General features: G+C 36.2%; 2 protein-coding genes and 1 long non-coding RNA gene across 3 annotated transcripts; all 3 read right to left on the reverse strand.

Annotated features, from left to right (window-relative positions):
• Nucleotides 1-6907: 6907 nt before the first annotated feature.
• Nucleotides 6908-8325, reverse strand: LOC147536001 (F-box/kelch-repeat protein At3g18720-like). Its single transcript, XM_086640144.1, has 2 exons — nucleotides 8256-8325; nucleotides 6908-7931 (listed from the first exon to the last, which is right to left on the reverse strand). Exons 1-2 carry the CDS (start codon nucleotides 8264-8266, stop codon nucleotides 6908-6910), a joined length of 1035 nt encoding a protein of 344 aa, XP_086496270.1. The 5' UTR covers nucleotides 8267-8325.
• A 3671-nt stretch (nucleotides 8326-11996) lies between these two features.
• LOC147536002 (uncharacterized) lies at nucleotides 11997-13030 on the reverse strand. The gene is made up of 2 exons (XR_015225760.1): nucleotides 12663-13030; nucleotides 11997-12426 (listed from the first exon to the last, which is right to left on the reverse strand). It is a non-coding gene; the product is annotated as an uncharacterized LOC147536002 (long non-coding RNA).
• A 22-nt stretch (nucleotides 13031-13052) lies between these two features.
• On the reverse strand, nucleotides 13053-16817 carry LOC147536003 (uncharacterized). The gene is made up of 6 exons (XM_086640145.1): nucleotides 16689-16817; nucleotides 16153-16392; nucleotides 15259-15399; nucleotides 14474-15074; nucleotides 13442-13874; nucleotides 13053-13284 (listed from the first exon to the last, which is right to left on the reverse strand). The coding sequence occupies exons 1-6, from the start codon at nucleotides 16815-16817 to the stop codon at nucleotides 13053-13055; spliced, it is 1776 nt and encodes a 591-aa protein (XP_086496271.1).
• Between the last annotated feature and the right edge of the window lie 3725 nt (nucleotides 16818-20542).

Consider the following 20542-nt stretch of genomic DNA (forward strand, 5'->3'; position numbering starts at 1 on the left):
ATATGAGGTTATCTTCTGATTTATCCTCCTCTAGATTAATATTAGTAATTGCTCGAACAGTAGTATCAAGGAAATATATCTTTAATAAGTCGATATTCCATCTCTTAGGGTTATGAAAAATCAAATCCGAGACATTCTTGAGATGAGGAGGAAGACCTTGAATCAGTACTGGACTATGTCCCTCTACTTCAGGAATCCAAGGGTCACTGATAATATTGATAGAGAAGCCACCACCCAATAACCATAGAGAATTTTCCCTTAAAAAATTTCTTACCTTTAGTAAAGAAGACCAGAAAACAGACTTATTAGTTGTGGGTTGCACTGACCAGAAATCATGGTCTCTACAATATGTAGATTTTATTAGCCGGCCCCATGTAGAATTTGGTTCCGTTAAGAATCTCCATCCCATTTTTGCTATTAGGGATTCGTTAGCCTCTTCAAGTTAAACATCATTCTTTCTGTTAATAATCAATTTATTTTAAACAATTCAAAATAGTTTTATAAAATATATTGATTAATATAATCTAATAGACGAAATCATCAAATACAATAATTACGTAAAAAATTGAGTGATATTTTTCTTATAATTGATGTGTTCGAGCGTGTAAGATGGAGAAGATTAGAAAAGACTGAATTGAAGAAATTTATTTTAGAGTATAAACAGTAGTCTATGTTTTTCAATTTAGAAAGAATAAATTACAAATATAAGTAAACCGCATCTTCTTCCTTTCCTGAAATCTTTGTCCGTCACCACTTGCAAGTCAAGTTTTCTCTGGCAAAGGGCCTTCTCTTCCCTTCCCATCCCTTCCCTTAGTTCATCCATCTAATCTCAATCTTTTGGACTAGTTAAACGAAGGGGGGAAAGTTCGGGTGTGGCAAAATCCATCCTTCCATTCTTGGTAAACGATCATCAGATCTAGTCGTTTTAATTAGTTAAAGTAATTGTTTAATCTCGTGGTTTTCTTTAAGTATTTTATCTAAAGACTTCGAAGAGTTTGGTAATCAAATAATTTAATTTAGAGTTTTCTTTTTTATGATGGTGAGATAGAGTTCAACATCACCTCTCAATCTACATCCATCACCTATTATTTAATTATTGGTCTTTGTTGGTTCATCTATAACTTCCAATTCAGATTTTGCTAGAAAAATGATGAAGAAAACAAAAAGAGCACTCAAAAGAATATTGGACAACATCTATTAAATCAAGACACCAACTTATTGAATCAGGAGTACAATATCTTATTTAATCAACAACCTCTACTCGGTTCATCGATCCTACATATATTTAAGTATAATAAAGGTTAAGCCCTTTAGGGTCTTCTCATTTGTGATCTTTAGGATCTTTTAATTTCTAACCTTTAGGGTCTTTTCATTTTTTTATTGTAACGTGGTACTCCTTTAGCTTCATGTTTAACTTTGGGTTAATTCCGTTTTGGCCCCCGATTTGTGACCAACTCGTCGTTTTGACCCCAATAAGTGTCCGGCAGTTCGATTTGGCCCCAAAGGGTTAAATTTTGACGAAATTAACCTCGGGGGCCAAAAAGGAATTACTTCTATAAAAACAGATTAAAGGCATAAAAGCCACATCACCTCATTCTTTCTCCTCCACTTCACCTTATCTCTCCTCCATCACACCACTTCCTCTCCACCTCACCTTCTTCTTCTCCGGCGAATGGTTGCCGGCCGGAGTAACAATTCCGGCCGGCCACCATTAACTTAAAAAAAAAAAAAAATTTATCTCTCTTCTTCTTCCTTTCTCTCTCTTCTTCTCTCCTTTCTCTCTCTTCTTCTCTCCTTTCTCTCTCTCCTTCCTTTCTCTCTCTTCTTCTCTCCTTTCTCTCTCTCCTTCCTTTCTCTCTCTTCTTTTCTCCTTTCTCTCTCTACCTCCGGCGAAGGAGTCGCCGGAGGTTTACTCCAACAGACCTTCGAAGGTCTGTTGAAGATAAGATCTCAACAGACCTTCGAGCAGATCTCCAACAGACCTTCGAAGGTCTGTTGAAGATCCGATTCAACAGACCTTGAAGGTCTGTTGAGATCCGATTCAACAGACCTTCAAGGTCTGTTGAAAACCTCCGGCGAAGGGAACCCCTTCGCCGGAGGTGTTAGAGAGAGAAAGGAAGAAGGAGGGAGAGAAAGGAAGAAGGAGAGAGAAAAATGAAGGAGGAGAGAGAGAAAGGAAGAAGAAGGGGGAGAAAGGAAAGAGAGAAGAAGAGAGAGAATGGAAGAAGAGAGAGAGGAAGATTATTTTTTTCTTTTGGTAAAGGTGGTCGGCCGGAATTTTTTATTCCGGCCGGCAACCTTTCGCCGGAGAAGAAGGTGAGGTGGACATAGATGATGTGTTAATTGTTAGATGAGGTGGACAAAGAAAAAGAAAAAAAATAATTACAAAATTGCCATGGGGGTAGAATTGGGAGGTTGAAAAAAAATTGGGGCCATTTAGGAATTTTTTGGGGCCAAAACGAACTGCCGGACACTTATTGGGGTCAAAACGGCGAGTTGGTCACAAATTGGGGGCCAAAACGGAATTAACCCTTTAACTTTTGTAAATATCATGTTGTACTCAAACGAGTCAAAAGTCTCAAAACCATGCAATATATTGGATTGAATTCCTACATGAATGAAAAATCTGATTTCACTAAAAAAACACAAAAATAAAAAGAAGCCTAATTTTGAAAGTAAGAAAGAGAGAATAAAGTGGAGAGAGAATTGAGAAAAAAATGAGCAATTTGGTAATTGTTTGTGAAACTTTGACGGTTCAAACTCTTCTAGTTGTTGGGTATTAAGTAAGGGGGTAGTGGATTGGGACTTTCGTGGACATTTGAGAGTCCGCGAAAAGTCCGAGGCATTCAAATCGAGACATTTGAGAGTCCACGAAAGTCTGAGTCATTCAAATCCAGACATTTGAGAGTCCACGAAAATCTGAGGCATTCAAATCCGGACATTTGAGAGTATGATAGTCCGAGACATTCGATTGTAGACAAAATGTCCCAGACTTTGATGGACTTCATAGTTTGATGGATTTTGTGAAGGATTTGTGACAAATTTGGGCCGCAATTTCTTTCCAAAAACAAGAGACATTTGAAGTCTATCATGTGATCAAACAACAATAATAATATTAAAATAATAAATGTCTACCAAATGTCCATCAATGTCCACAAATATTCACAGATGTCTACGAAAGTCGAAAAATATATTTTTGAAATGTTAGTATAAATATACTATTTCAGGTGATTAAACAATAATAATAATAATAATATTAAAATAATAAATGTCTACCAAATGTCCATCAATGTCCACAAATATTCACAGATGTCTACGAAAGTCGAAAAATATATATTTGAAATGTTAGTATAAATATATTATTTCATTTGATTAAACAATAATAATAATATTAAAATAATAAATGTCTACCAAATGTCCACCAGTGTCCACAAATATTCACAGATGTCTACGAAAGTCGAAAAATATATATTTGAAATGTTAGTATAAATATATTATTTCATGTGATTAAACAATAATAATAATAATATTAAAATAATAAATTTCTACCAAATGTCCATCAATGTGTACAAATATTCACAGATGTCTACGAAAGTCGAAAAATATATATTTGAAATGTCATATAAATATATTATTTCATGTGATTAAACAATAAGAATAATATTAAAATAATAAATGTCTACCTAATGTCCATCAATGTCCACAAATATTCATAGATGTCTACGAAAGTCGAAAAATATATTTTTGATTAGCACAAATATAATATGTATTACACATTTTGTCAATGGACTCAAGATCTTAAAATGTCCCCAAGACATTTTGTCTATGGATCAAATGTCTTGAAATGTCTATAAAGACATTTTGTCTACAAACTCAATGTCTTGAAAATGTCTATGAAGACATGTTGTCTATAAAAAGTCATCCGAAATGTCTACGGGACATTTTGTCTATGAAAGTCTGTGAAAGTCCCAATTCACTACCCCCCCCCCCCCCAAGAAAACAAGATTGTGGGGCCCATGCTATCAATGGAACTAATTAAAACAAATGAAAACCACCAAGTTATATGTTAAATCACGATTATGTGGTAATCGGAGAAATAAATTGAAATAATTGACACGATAATTTAATGTGGTTCATTCGTATAATCACACCTACATCCACGGACAAACATTTATAGATATATTCATAATCAATGATAACAAAAGTAAATGTATAGTTGTCATTTATGAGAAGATGACCACTGTATGAACAATGTGAAAGAAAATGTAAACAGAAAAAAAAAATTGAAGGTGAATATCGACAAAAAAGTCACTGTCGAAAAAATTTATCAGGGATTGACCAAATAAGCGACAAAAAAAATGACGTTCGTTGTGTCTAAAGTAGACAAGAAAAAGATTGCCTAATGAAAAACAACAAAAAAAATAAAGTGGTTGTGCTGAAAATAACCACAAGAGAATCATTGTCAGGTAGGAATTGGGTTTTTTCTGAAAATATTTCTCGGGTTATGAGTCTCTGCAGGTTGGGAATTGGATTATTTCTGAAAATATTTTTTATTGCTTGGCAGAAAATGGGAAGATGAGAATGTTTGAGGGGGAAAGAGTTACATGTTAAAGCATACACATATCTTTTTATGGAGGGTTGGGTATTATATAGAGGAGAGCTAATCCTTTGATTTAATTTTTCATTTTGTTGAACTCCCACGGTCACTCCCCACATGGCCCTTGTCAGGCATTCACTTCCTTACAAATTAATTTTGTACCTTCAATTTTATATTTATCTGTGTTGGTTTCAGTGGCTCAACGAGTGTGGAAGAAAACGTCTTGGCTTATTTTTGATAAGTCCAACCAAGTCCTTACTAAATTCACCTACCTCTTAGTAGGGTAATTTTGTCAATTAAGCCTTTGCCACCTATAGTCTCTATTTTGTCCAAACTATCTTTAACTACGTCCATCCAAATTCACCATAAAAAAGACCACTGGTCGTGGCCAACTCGCAGTTTTAGTCTTTATAAGTGTCTGACAGTTGATTTGACCTTAAGAGCCAAAAAATTTCATCCGTTTTCGGAAACACCCTTGGAATCAAAATAGATTTAATTCTCAAAATCTTAAAAACAATAATGGGGCACCGAATAGTTTCTTCTTTCCTCCCCTTCATCACATCACATTCATCTCATTTCTCCACCTCACCATCTCGGCCCGCCATGTGATTTTGGCGATCTTTAAACTATTTTTTTTATTTGACTCAGATGGACTCTTTTCACTATCAAGACCACCCTCAAAACTTATAAGAGTAAAATTGTCAATTAAAATTTCTACACCTACCCGCCCACATCCATCCAAACTTACCACTAAAAAAAATCACTAATGGTTTAAACAGCGGTTTGGTGGTTTTATAAAACTTAGTGGCGGTTTTAGATAAGAGAGAAAGAGATTACAACCATTTTATATGGGATTAATTCTATTTGGCCCCCCAAAAGATGACCACCTTCTAAAATGACCCCATTAATTACTTTTTGACAAATTTTAAGTGACGTGTAATTTCACTTTCAAATTTGCCCCCTCTCTTCTCTTTGCATTCTTTTGTCACATCAAATATTTGGTAAAATAATGGAAGATAAAAATATACTTGTCAGAAAAAAAAAATATAAATATTAGAGAGAGAAATATGAAGACGTGACTCGATAATCTTCGTGAGAGGATCTTTCTCTAACAATTTTTAATCTCCATTTCTTCATCATCATCATCATCATCATCATCATCATTATCATCATCATCTTCATTATCGTCATTATCTTCATCACGATCTAATGGACAAAGATCTTACCCTTTTTCCCAGTGGGAGGACTTGCAAAGTAAGTCGAATGAATGAGAATTTGTTCGTAAAGACGAACAGATTTTTCTGTGCAGAGAGATAAATCTTAATTTTATATTTGAAAAATACTAAAGAAAACAATAATGATGACTATTATGAAGATGGTCAAATGGAGATGATGAGATTTAGACAGGAAGATGAAGAAGATGATGATGAAGATGAAGTTGGTGTTGAAGATGTGATGATGACGATTAAGCGATGAAGATTGGCAGTAGAAGATTTGACCCTCTAGCAGGCGCACGAATCCTGTGAATGTTCGTTTTGGATCACCCATCTTTCTCTCTCTAATATTTTCTTTCTATTTTTCATAACAAATACATTTGATTCCACTTTTGACAAAATCTATAATTTCGTAAATAAATACAAAAACAAAAAAGAGAGCAAATTTGGAACTGATGTTAAACGTCAAGAAGAAATCTAACAAAAAAAATGGTTGAAGGAGCAATTTAGCAGTTGGTCATCTTTGGGGGGTATTTTAATGAACGGGTCATCTCTAGGGTGGCCAAAATAGAATTAACACTCTTACATACCAGTGAATCTTTAGGGTGGGCCATGTGGGTAGTAAGTTTTGTACGTAGTAGTTATTTGAAGAGAGAGAATTTGGACTTGTGTGAAATAATTGAGATGTTGCCTTTATTTGTTCCAACAGTCGTTCACCTACTCGAACCCAAGAACTAGTACAATAGAAGGTACATGGCCATGTGCTCATGCAGAGTAATTGAAACCAACTGAGAAAAAGATTCGATCGCAGGCCATGTGCTGATGCAGTGTTTGTGAAATGCTTTATCCATTTGCCAATGAATGTTCGTTTAGAGAACTAAATATGAATATATTATTCAAGTTAGTAACAGTTGTAACGTTTCAGTTCAACAAAAAAAAAAAACAGTTGTAACGTTTCATTTTCGATTTGCCAATGTTTGCTTGGAGAACTAAATATGAATATATTATTCAAGTTAACTAAAATTTAATAAACCCTAAAAACCACCTAATATATATATATATATATATATATATATATATATATATATATATATATTTATTCTAGTAGAGACCAACTCTTATTTGGATGAAATTTGAAGAAAGGTACCTCCATCCACACAACTTTTAGACAGCCGATTCTCTTTTTTTCGGTAATAGAAAGATATTTACCGTTCATCACTACACATGGCGAGATTGTGTCCAGTTGTGTCCCACAAACACAAATTGAATGAGGAGCAACTTTCTTATGTAACCGTATGGGCGAAATTATAAACTCACTATATATTTCAATTTGTTGTTTACTCTTGTATGAAATTCTCAAATCATCCTCGTATATTTCATAATGTTCGTATATTCCATAATGTTGTGTTTGCATGTATGGTCGCGAACTTTGGAATATGCCCCTTTCTAAAGAACACGTCAAAACTGCATTTTCTTCGCAAATAATATGTAAAGTCTTTTCCAACCAGAATAAAAATCCAATTTTCATGTCAGGTTCCCACTTAATATCAAGATTATTTGAACTCCATTTTTTTTCTCCTCGTTTTAGCACATTTAACATTGTTAACTCAAATTCAGGCATTTCATGAACTATAAAAACGACGCAGTCGGGAGATGTGGGTGCCGATGAAAATGTAGCAACAAGACCATCTAAATTTTGTTTATGGGGATATGTCGGAAGCGGTATTTTTATTCCAGAAAAAGGACATAAAAAGAATAAATGTTGTTTTCTCGATACCAGTAACCAACCACCTTTAGATGCAATGCACATCGCACCTTTCAAATCAGGCAAATACCTTTTATATGTTTTTCCCCAAAAGTCTTCTTGGATATGACACACTGGAGACTTATCATCGTAGTATAAAAGACTTCTTGGTTCATAGTTCCTTTCAACATAAAGGGAAGTCCTAATAGATGCTACACGCCATTGTTTGCACACACTACTAAAATCAATTAGCTCCATAATGTTCAAAAGGTTTGCGATTGTGACCAAGATATCAAAAGGGAGATCAGACCAAGTTACCCTCTCACGTAATTTCTTTTTCTCCTTTCTCATTCTCCTTTTCGACTTCCAGCATTTTCTGCCAAGAGATTTAAAGGAACTAGTAAGAATATCGACAATAATCCAAAAAGTATATAACTAATTGACAATTTAACTTCTAAATACGGATTCGTGACAATTTATTTTTAGGATTTAGGGTAGAACATTTAGTTTCACTTCTTTTCTCTTGTAATTGTGAATAATTCAAATAAGAAAATAAACCCTAATGGTTCTGTGAGAGTACTTGCTATTTTTCTTTCCCATAATATGAATATGAACCACATAAAATCAAAACATCCCTTAAACCCTCATTTCAAAGAGATGCAAATTATAAAAGGAAAATAAAATGGGATGAAATACGTACATAAATTCCATTTTTGTAAGAAAAATCAGTTCAACTTAAAAATGAGATTATTCCAACCAAGGAAGAGTTCATCGTTTAAAGAAGAATTCATCATTTAAATAGTGCTAATAATGAATAATCTGAGTTAGTGATTAGTGGAGTAAGTCAATACCTAATATGAATTACTAGAGGTTTTACCTATTCTTTAGGGAGTGATTAGTTAGAGTTGTTTATATCCCTTAAAAAAGAAAATCGGATTAGATTTATGACTCACTGATCCAAACCAAGAAACACTTACGTGTAGCCATATATACATAGCCTATTTGAATATTTTCAAGTGAAAAACATACACTAAAAATATTAATTGTAATTATAAAAGAATAAACATAGATATTTTTATGAGTTAATTCCTATATGGCCCCCTACTTTGTGATCACCTTCTTTTATGGCCCCTTTTTTTTCGTTAATTCAAATATGACCCCCTATTTTCAAGTAAATGTCATTACTACCCTTCTTAATTCTAAATTTAAAACATTTGAAAAAAAGTTATTTCCACCTCACCCCCCCCCCTCTCTCTCTCCACCTCATCTCTCTCTACAACTCACCCCTTTCTCTCTCTTTCTCCAACTCACCTCTCTCTTCTCCGGTAATGTCGCGGGTCGGCGACCTTCAAAAAGAAAAAAAAAAATCTCTCTCTAAATTTTTTTTTCTTTTTTAAAATCTCTTCACTCTCTCTCTCTCTCTAAAAACTCCGACGAAGGGGTTTCCCTTTGCCGGAGGATCTGTTCGTGAACAGATCTACTGTTCACGAATAGATACTGTTCACGAACAACTCTGTTCGTGAACAGATCCTCCGGCGAAGGGAAACCCCTTCGCCGGAGTTTTTAGAGAAAGAGAGTGGAGAGATTTTTTTTAAAAAAAATTTACAGAGAGAGTGGAGAGATTTTTTTTTAAAAAAAAATTACAGAGAGAGAGGAGAGAGATTTTTTATTTTTTTTTTTAGGTTTGAAGGTCGCCGGCCGGAAAATTTTCTGGCCGGCGACCTTGCCGGAGAAAAGAGAGGTGAGTTGGAGAGAGAGAGAGGTGAGTTGGAGAGAGAGAGAGAGCTGAATTGGAGAGAGAGGGGGAGGGGTGAGTTGTAGAGAGAGATGAGGTGGAGAGAGAGAGGGGTGAGGTGGAAATAATTTTTTTTAATGTTTTAAATTTAGAATTAAGAAGGGTGGTAATGACATTTACTTGAAAATAGGGGGTCATATTTGAATTTACGAAAAAAAAGGGGGGCATAAAGGAAGCTGGTCACAAAGTAGGGGGCCATGTAGGAATTAACTCTATTTTATTGGGTTGTTTGAATTAAAAAATAGTTAGGAAACCATTGGAAAAATAACATTAAAAATTCACTTGGCAAATGGGGTTTAGGGTAGTTTATGTTAAAATTGTAAATATAAATGTTTATGGTTAAGTTCTCACTCTCTGAAGAGCAATTCGATTTATATATTTGGCGAAATTGAAAATATGGAGATATAAAAAAAACAACAAGTGGACACAAACAAAAATCAGACAAGAAAGATTCAACTTAGATATATAGAAAGAAAAGACAGTTCAACAGAGAAAAAAAAGTCACAAATTGCTAATTCAAACATTCTCACCCCACACAACACAAACAAAATCCATCTAGAACCACTACTAGTTGAAAGCTAAACTGCATCTTTCAAAGGTAAAAGATGCATCTCCATCTAAGACATTGGAGGATAATTCCACGGAGTTGTGTCCAAACATGAGGGCGAATCATTTCCCGTATGGCAGGATCCAAAACACCATCACTTTTTAATGGGAAAGAAAACTGTCATACTCATATTCTAATTCATAAGGTTTGATAGGTTGTAAAGAAATTTTGGACTGTATGTAAAAATTGATATAGTTACTGAACTTTGTACGGTGCCTTTATAAAATCAAGTCTCTTCTGCAAATTGAATTTGGGGTTCAATGAACTTTCTCTCAACTTTCAGATTTCGAAATAGTATATTTTTCTGAGAACATTACATCAGTATTTATTTTCGTTTTTACTCATACATAAATACACATCCAATACAAATTATGAAACAAACACGTAAATTATGTGTTATTTATGACGAGGAAACCATCATTTTTCATGTATACAACGTAATTTATCAAATGTATGTCTGTTATGTTCAATATATTACACATCGTTTACATTTTGTTACAAAAAAAAACGTACAAAATCTTCTCTGGTTCAAAAGTGGTGCCCATCCATGTACTCTCCATTTGTAGTCTTGAGTAGGACAAACAACGGTTACACTATATTGTCGAAGAGCGTGAAGAACGTTTTTCCCACCGCTCATCACTCATTCTGTGCTTGGCACTTACGATGTAATCTGAACTTGAGGATACGTAACGGGGCGCGCCAGTCACGTTATTTTCAGAGTCTTATGTTTACGGCGGCACGTGCATTACCCGAGAGCGAGTATCACGCAACCATTGAACAAATGGTTGAGATGGGTGGAACCAATGTCGAGAGGTTTTTCCAATCCCTTAATCCGGAATCATGGGCAGATTCCTTTTTCCCAGGGGATAGGTATTTTGTTTTCTCTTTTTCAGTTATTTTTTAACATTAATCATATCTTTCTGTTATGAATATACATTTGTTCATGTGTTCCGTCAGGCATATACATGTTTATACATTTCGCGCAATGTTTTAACACGACACGATGTTTTACAAGCATCCCATTTAATGTTTTTTCACAGGTATGGCGCCATCACTTCCCAACTGTCTGAGAGCTTCAACAACATGGTCAAGAAAGCCCGCGTGCTCCCTATTACAGCATTGTTGGATGCCATAAGACAGAAGATTATGAACAAGATGCGAAAGCATAGAGACGCTTCTATTGGATGGAATACATTTCTTTGCCCATCCATTAACTTGGAGCAACAAGCGAAATACAAAGTTGCGGAGACTTGGAGATACGTCGAGGCAGCCCCACTTGTTTATGAAGTATATTCTACTCCACGCCATTCCGTAAATCTTGGTACTCTCACATGCTCTTGTCGGCGTTGGCAAGTAGATTCGCTTCCGTGTCAACATGCAATGTTATGCATCAACAAGACTCGTGGTGATAGTACATGTTTTTACGATCCGGTCTGGACCGTGGAGGCTTACAGGAACACTTACCAACATTGTGTTTACCCCGTTCCAAATTTTGACGAACCATATACTTTTGATCCATTAACCAAGACTCTTCCTCCACTAGTTAGAAGGGCACCAGGCAGACCACGTACAACAAGGTTGCAGAGTTCCGGAGATGTTACCAGGAGGAAAAGAATATGTCGCAGGTGCAACCAACCCGCTTATCACAACAGTGCGACATGTCGAGCCCAACTGTAGTCTCATTTTACTAAATGTTATAACACTCACCGATATGTCCCAACATGTAACAGAGTGTTGTTACATTGTGTTCAATGTTTAGTAAAATCTTTTGGTCTTTAGTACATATATTTTTGTCTAGTGAATATGTGATAACATTCTACAAAATGTTCAGTGAAAGAATTACTACATGTCTAGCTATTATTTACAATGTGTCCACATTATGATTTTTTTTAATACATTCGTATTAATGAAGGAACATTATAACATATTTCTCAAACATTTGTCAATTTGTCCCAGCATTGAAAGGAATGTTCTAACATATCTGTGTATGTTCTTACCAGAAACAAAGTCTAAGGGGACAATGCATGTCACACATGTTGTTGAAGAAAAATAATAATATATTCAAATTTACTTCATATTGTTTTAACATAAACATCCCATCCAAAATCATTGTATGTTGTTAACATCCCAAAATAATTTACAAAGCATAGAGTTTGTTTGTAATCTAATCAAGAATGAAGTCGTTTCGGGTTTAGTGATATGAACATAACCCGTTACCTGAACAACTACTTCATTTTTGATTAAAAAAGATCCTTTACAAAAAAACATACACAGGGGAAACTACTTCAAGCTCGGGCCATCCTCCAAGATATCGTATTCTCTTTCAAAATGTTGTGGGTTAGCTTGGCCCTCTTCCTTTGTGCCAGGGATACCCAATCTGGGTTTTCTGTACGCTGTTTGGGTCCTGTTGTCGTGCAGTCTGCCACGAGCTCTTCAATTTTCAAAATGACAAACAGACCGCAATCCGGGCTGTTCAAGACACAAACGAAATGTTAAAGCATAAACAATAATGTGTCTACAGTCACAGACAATTCTGAAACATAATGTTAAATGAGACTAAATTATTTATAACTACGTGTGTTTTTATCAAATTTCTAAAGACATATAAGTTTTTGTTCCAACATTTCCAGGAATGTTGGAACAATGTCAAACTAACTAAAACATGCATCATAATGTTGGAACAAATAAAGAGTGAGAACACTTACTTTTCTCCCTGAGTAGGGAATTCTGGCTCCCCAACGACATCTGCATATTTTTGTTGGGTTCCAAACATTGTGAACCCAACTTCTTCCATTACATCCTCGACATATGCCGCGTACTCCCTGGCATTTTCGTAACAGTCCTTGGCCTTCTTCTTGTCAAATGACATTGAGTCATAATGGGTCCACCTATGGAGAAATACATTGTATATCAATAGTGTCCAGTGCCCCCCCCCCCTTGCTGCGTCCCCCGTTGTTGGGTGGCAGATTGGTGCACACACAAACAAGATCTCCGGTTTCCCAGCATTATTACTCAACGTGCGATTGAGCATATGTTCAATTGAAGCTTGGTTGACCTCCGACTTTATCATTGTCTGTCGAACAAACACAAAGTTATCAAAATGTTCTCTCATATAAAAGATGACGATAGGAAAACATTCTAATCTCTTCACTTACGTAGATCTCTGATGGGAGGCAAAGCACACACTTTTCTTTCAATTCTTTTTGGTTAGTGACGAAGGAACTGGCCCAGTTGATAATCTGTGAATCGCATTCTAGATTCATCATCAACATGTCGAGCTGCTTTCCACATATGTCGTTTATCCCGTCACTAAACCACACTTTAGTACTGGAAAACGTGGAAAAAACAGTGTCACTTTTTGCAATGATAGGACATATCAGCCAATGCTAGAACATTACAGTAAGCTAAAATTAATGTTACAACACAAACAAGAATGTTTAAACATTCTTGTCCGTGCATGAACATTACAGTAACCTACTCGTACCTTTTGTCACTTTTCCTGATGAATTCTTCCATCAGACCCTTTTCATCTTCCTTGACATTCTTCCAGACTGGGCTTCTTCTCCAGTTTCCAAGCTTCTTAACTTTCTCCTCTTCTGACTTTCCGGCTCCCAACTCTATAATGTCCTCTACATTGATTGTTTTCTTTTTCTCGAGTTGCTTGCCTTTCTCGGTCATGGTTCGGGTTCTTGGCTGTGTTTTAACCCTCTTCACCAAAGAGTTTGGTTTGTTTTTATCTTTCTTTTCCACAACTTCAGCCGTTTCAACCTTTGGCCTATCTACAAAATCGTCTTCAGAAGAACTTTCGTTCTCCACGATCTCGTAGTTTTCATATTCTTTGGCCACTTCACAAACCTCTGAAAAGAAAGCTGAAGGCCAAGTCAGCTGGAAGTCTACTTCTCCCGTCTCTGTTTCACCTACATTCAAAACACTTGCAAAAGACTTTTCACCTGTCCCCCACCACCACACGTTTAACTAGTCAACATTCGATATAAAACCCAAATCTTAACAAAAAGCATTCTCCAATTTTTGATCAATATATATAAACGTTATCACGGATGTTCCAACATTTTACGTATTTATGTGGGAGAAGAACACTTACTTGTTTGTTTCTTATTTATTACTTAGCCGACCAGTCTATTGTCGTTCGTGGTAAAAGAAAGTCTTCAATTGTCGTGGTAAAAGACATCGTGGGAGTACGATAGAACTCTTTTACTTACCGTTTATCAAAAAACTTGTAACGATGGCCGAACAATTTATGTTCATACCAATCATCTGACAAGTAAGTAAGAATTTCAGAGAAGATAGATTGATTGCACACAAGTTAATACGTTGCTTTAAAAAAAAAACTAGAAATAATACCAACTTTAATCTAAACAAAGACAATATCCATTAATTTTATAACAGTATCTCAAATGTTGAAGCATTCTGGTGTTTGCTCCAACATTTCCAAATTCTTATCAAGCAAAGACAGGAATGTCAACAGAAGTAAAGAATTGCGTGAGCATTTACTCACTTGACCCAGCAACTTGGCTCTCTTTCTGCTCCTGGTTGTGCCCCTCCCCTGAAGTTTGACCCTTTTCCAACTCATCAGAAATTGCCCTCTTACCCTTATTGTCTATTTCTGCTCCTTCAGCTTGGGCCTCGGCATCACTTTCTTTTTCGTTGCGGGCCTCTACGTTTACTTGTTCCGCATTTTTTGGGGCTACTTCCTGCTCCACTATCTTCTCTCCACCATCTCCACTCTCCACCTCTTGTCTAACCTCCCCACCCTCCACCTCCTCTCCAACAGTCACCAACTCTCTACCAACCTCGTCTCTAACATCCACCTCCCCTCCTACACCAAAATCAAATTCCAATACATCATTTTTCTCTCCTCTCTCTCTCTTCATCCTCTCCAACTCCTCTTTTAATACTTCTCTCTCTCTCTTAACCATCTCACTTTCTCTCTTAACCCTCTCACACTCTCTCTTAACCAACAAATTTTCTTCTCTCAACCTCTCCACTTCCTCCTTCAACTTTTCTACTTCCTCCTCATTCATCTCCTCCACCACCCTCTCCGTGAACTTTAACAACTCTTCCGCTTCCACAGACTCCGCCACCAACTCCACCTTCACCTACAAGAAGGGATACATAAGGTTATTATCTCAACACCTCTTAAAAAAACACATGCACTTAATTACATGTTCCAACATTTGTGCAAATGTTCCAACATTTCCTAAAATGTCACTCAGACATTAGTTATGTTAGAACATTAGTTTAAATTACCGAGACATTATAAGAAATGTTAAAACAAATTACCTGCTCTTCTGTAATGCTTTCCAGCTCTTCTTCCAGTCCTTTAAGGAAGAATGGCTCGATCATCCATCGAGCTATTCTAGGACTGACCCCTACTTCTCCAACCAGGTCCTCATGGATCCTGGTGTGCATGCAATACCAGTACTGCAAAGAAATTAAACACTCTTAGGTCAGTACTGTTTTTCTTTATCACCATAAGAAATGGAAACACATTTTATAACATGCCCAAACATTCTCCAAAATGTTCCAGCATTACAGAAGCCCCAAAAAAATGATGAAACATTTAAAAGAATGTCAGAGCAAACTAATTTGAATTTTATCACTATAAGAAATTATGAAACATTTAAGTGCATGGTTATGAATACTTACGGGGAGAAGAGTCAGACATCCTGAAGCTTTTTCCGGGTCTTCCGAGTGCTTGTTTATTCTCTCCATCATGTAGGAGTGAATAGCTCTCGCCCATGAAACTCTTTTCATCATTCTCTCCGTTTGGAGATTGTGATAAAAACTCCCGACAACCGAGGAGCCGGCAGCTGAAGCAAACAGGAATGTGGCTGCCATGTACATAATCCATAGTTTCAAGAACTCAATGGCCGGAGCCTTTGTTCTTGCAGCCACATGCAAAGCCTTTTCGATGCTGGGACCCCCAAAAGATGCAGCCTTTCCCTCAACAATACAGTCTTTGAAATACTTGCTCAAAAACTGGTCCTTAGCCACATCTATGGTGACATTGGTTGGGAATGCATCATATATTTGTCCTTCCATCGGGACTCCCAACAACAAAGCAACATCTCCGGGAGTGAACTGAATCAACTTCCCTCCGATGTTGAAGGCTTGGCTCTGTTTGTCATAGCAGTACAGAAGATCATAGATGGCTTTGTTCGGCTTCTCCATCACATTCTCTGATCGGAAACTAAAACTGGTCACTGCCTTAAATAAGGCCCCGAATGGTGAAGAAAGCAACATCTCCCTTTGCTCTTCAGTAATATATAACTGCAATTCCCGCGCCACCTTGAAAACTGCTTTGAAGTTGCATTTGTAATTGAAAGCAGCTTTCTTCTTCTGCTCTTTAGCCCCTGTTGGTTTTGGTTGAGGCTCCACCTTGTCCACTCTCGCCTTTGAAGTAAACCCACGGTGCTTCACAGAAACAATAACAGAAATGTCAGTGCATTCAACAAAATGTTACAACAGTAGACTTAATGCTTCATCACAATAAATAATGGGAGATCATTGTTTAATGTGTCTACACAATAAGCATAGGCCTCTACACAATAATGACAGATCAATAATTGAAGCAACAGTTTACAGAATGTTAACACACTAACAAATATGCATAACAATTATAAGAAATGTGAGAACACAAACATTATTGTCAGAACATAGTAAAAAATGTTTATACAATAACACAACTTTGCTTTTTGTGGGCTGGCAACTTTCTTGCCTTTCTTGCTGGGCCCAGCACTTGATGCCTCTTCAGCAGGTCTCTTCCTGGGGCTAGCCCTCACAGGAGTCTGCTGTTTCAATTCAGCACCATCTACTTTCTTGGTGTTAGTTTTAGCCATCTTTGGATTGTCTGCAAAAGTTCATATGTTTCAAACAAACACAAAGACAAACAAAAGCAGAATGTATATACACAACCAAATTGTATAAACATATACTAGTTTTTTTTATCACAACCATGAATGTTAAAAAAAAAACATACTGTTAATCAACAACCCATAAATCTTGAACAAATGACTAAATTTCTCCACAGAAACATAAATGTTAAAACAACCCTAACCTAGAAACTTGATGTAGTATCATAAACACCCAAATGACCTTTATGTGTAGATGCATGCTTTCGAAATCACTAACAACTATCAAAATGTCTGAACATAATCCAACATTTCTTCAACACAACCCACAATGATAAACCAAATCATGCACTTCATAAACAAAGACAGACCCCCAAAAAACAAAGACAAAGTACTAAATGTCTCCACAGAAACCTAACTTTCGGATCACAACCCTAAATGTTAAAACAAAACTAACCTAGAAGCTTGATGAAGAACCATAAACACCCAAATGGTTCCGAAATCACAAAACAACAACCAAAATGTTTTATCACAAACTTTAGAGCAACTTAACCCTAAAACTTTTTCGGAAAACAACCCAAAATGATTTATCACAGACTACTAAACTTGAAATCATAAACCCTAATTGTTTGAAAATTCCCCCAAATTTTCAAACACCCCTAAATCTGTATCAAAACCCACAGATGTGAAACAAGAAACCCAAAAAATGTTCCAACAATCATAATAATTTACCAACAACAGAGATAGAATCAAGAGTTAGAGGAAGAACAGAGATGTACCTGTTTGTGAAAGAGAGAGAAATCGAGAGAGAAGCTTTAGATTCGTTGAAACAGAGAGAAATAGAGAGAAAAAAGATGAGATCCGGTTGTTTAAATAGGTTTGGTTGAGAGAGTTTCGGCTGTAACGTTTGGACTCTAAGAGGCGTTAATGGCTGAGGGATTTCGCTTGAAAAAGAGACAGAGAGAGAGAGAGATGGACCGGTTTTCTGGTTTTGATCGAGATAGAGAGGAGAGATAGAGAGGAGAGATAGAGTGAATCGGTTGAATGAAGAGAGAGAGAGAGAGATAGAGAGGGTTGTGTCTTACCGGTTTGAATGAGGAGAGAGAGAGAAGAGAGAGAGTTTGATCGAAATAGAGAGAGAGATAGAGATGAAACGTTTTGATGGAGGGAGAAGATAGGATTTCAAGTTAGAGAGAGAGAGAGCGCGGAAGCCAAGAGAGGGATGTGTGTTGTGTCTAATCAAAGTCAGGGAGAGAAAGAGAAAGGCTGGGTGTGTTGGCGGGAAATGTGTGAGGGATAAGAGAGGGAACAATTTCTTTTGGAGGGATAGAGAGGTAATCTAACATTTTGGGTTTTTTTTGAAATATAATTCCCTATTGGGTTGGATTTCCTATTTGGGCTGTGTTTTTGGGCCTTAGATTTATCCTCTCGGTAGGAATTGGGTTTTTTCTGAAAATATTTCTCGGGTTATGAGTCTCTGCAGGTTGGGAATTGGATTATTTCTGAAAATATTTTTTATTGCTTGGCAGAAAATGGGAAGATGAGAATGTTTGAGGGGGAAAGAGTTACATGTTAAAGCATACACATATCTTTTTATGGAGGGTTGGGTATTATATAGAGGAGAGCTAATCCTTTGATTTAATTTTTCATTTTGTTGAACTCCCACGGTCACTCCCCACATGGCCCTTGTCAGGCATTCACTTCCTTACAAATTAATTTTGTACCTTCAATTTTATATTTATCTGTGTTGGTTTCAGTGGCTCAACGAGTGTGGAAGAAAACGTCTTGGCTTATTTTTGATAAGTCCAACCAAGTCCTTACTAAATTCACCTACCTCTTAGTAGGGTAATTTTGTCAATTAAGCCTTTGCCACCTATAGTCTCTATTTTGTCCAAACTATCTTTAACTACGTCCATCCAAATTCACCATAAAAAAGACCACTGGTCGTGGCCAACTCGCAGTTTTAGTCTTTATAAGTGTCTGACAGTTGATTTGACCTTAAGAGCCAAAAAATTTCATCCGTTTTCGGAAACACCCTTGGAATCAAAATAGATTTAATTCTCAAAATCTTAAAAACAATAATGGGGCACCGAATAGTTTCTTCTTTCCTCCCCTTCATCACATCACATTCATCTCATTTCTCCACCTCACCATCTCGGCCCGCCATGTGATTTTGGCGATCTTTAAACTATTTTTTTTTATTTGACTCAGATGGACTCTTTTCACTATCAAGACCACCCTCAAAACTTATAAGAGTAAAATTGTCAATTAAAATTTCTACACCTACCCGCCCACATCCATCCAAACTTACCACTAAAAAAAATCACTAATGGTTTAAACAGCGGTTTGGTGGTTTTATAAAACTTAGTGGCGGTTTTAGATAAGAGAGAAAGAGATTACAACCATTTTATATGGGATTAATTCTATTTTGGCCCCCCAAAAGATGACCACCTTCTAAAATGACCCCATCAATTACGTTTTGACAAATTTTAAGTGACGTGTAATTTCACTTTCAAATTTGCCCCCTCTCTTCTCTTTGCATTCTTTGGTCACATCAAATATTTGGTAAAATAATGGAAGATAAAAATATACTTGTCAGAAAAAAAAAATATAAATATTAGAGAGAGAAATATGAAGACATGACTCGATAATCTTCGTGAGAGGATCTTTCTCTAACAATTTTTAATCTCCATTTCTTCATCATCATCATCATCATCATTATCATCATCATCTTCATTATCGTCATTATCTTCATCACGATCTAATGGACAAAGATCTTACCCTTTTTCCCAGTGGGAGGACTTGCAAAGTAAGTCGAATGAATGAGAATATGTTCGTAAAGACGAACAGATTTTTCTGTGCAGAGAGATAAATCTTAATTTTATATTTGAAAAATACTAAAGAAAACAATACTGATGACTATTATGAAGATGGTCAAATGGAGATGATGAAATTTAGACAGGGAGATGAAGAAGATGATGATGAAGATGAAGTTGGTGTCGAAGATGTGATGATGACGATTAAGCGATGAAGATTGGCAGTAGAAGATTTGACCCTCTAGCAGGCGCACGAATCCTGTGAATGTTCGTTTTGGATCACCCATCTTTCTCTCTCTAATATTTTCTTTCTATTTTTCATAACAAATACATTTGATTCCACTTTTGACAAAATCTATAATTTCGTAAATAAATACAAAAACAAAAAAGAGGGCAAATTTGGAACTGATGTTAAACGTCAAGAAGAAATCTAACAAAAAAAATGGTTGAAGGAGCAATTTAGCAGTTGGTCATCTTTGGGGGGTATTTTAATGAACGGGTCATCTCTAGGGTGGCCAAAATAGAATTAACACTCTTACATACCAGTGAATCTTTAGGGTGGGCCATGTGGGTAGTAAGTTTTGTACGTAGTAGTTATTTGAAGAGAGAGAATTTGGACTTGTGTGAAATAATTGAGATGTTGCCTTTATTTGTTCCAACAGTCGTTCACCTACTCGAACCCAAGAACTAGTACAATAGAAGGTACATGGCCATGTGCTCATGTAATTGAAACCAACTGAGAAAAAGATTCGATCGCAGGCCATGTGCTGATACAGTGTTTGTGAAATGCTTTATCCATTTGCCAATGAATGTTCGTTTGGAGAACTAAATATGAATATATTATTCAAGTTAGTAACAGTTGTAACGTTTCATTTTCGATTTTCCAATGTTTGCTTG

The sequence above is a fragment of the Eschscholzia californica genome, unplaced genomic scaffold (genome assembly GCF_041429995.1).
Source record: "Eschscholzia californica isolate CP2 unplaced genomic scaffold, dmEscCali1.0.p SCAF_5, whole genome shotgun sequence".
Lineage (NCBI taxonomy): Eukaryota > Viridiplantae > Streptophyta > Magnoliopsida > Ranunculales > Papaveraceae > Eschscholzia > Eschscholzia californica.

Bases quoted from the DNA above. Each gene is read 5' to 3' on its own strand.
- LOC147536003 (XM_086640145.1), bottom strand. From the start codon at position 16,817: ATGGCTAAAACTAACACCAAGAAAGTAGATGGTGCTGAATTGAAACAG. The intron at 15,075-15,258 runs GTAATTTGTTTT...CCCTTCTTGTAG, and splicing joins AAAGCATTACAGAAGAGCAG to GTGAAGGTGGAGTTGGTGGC. The intron at 13,875-14,473 runs GTGAGTAAATGC...TTTTGAATGTAG, and splicing joins GAGCCAAGTTGCTGGGTCAA to GTGAAACAGAGACGGGAGAA.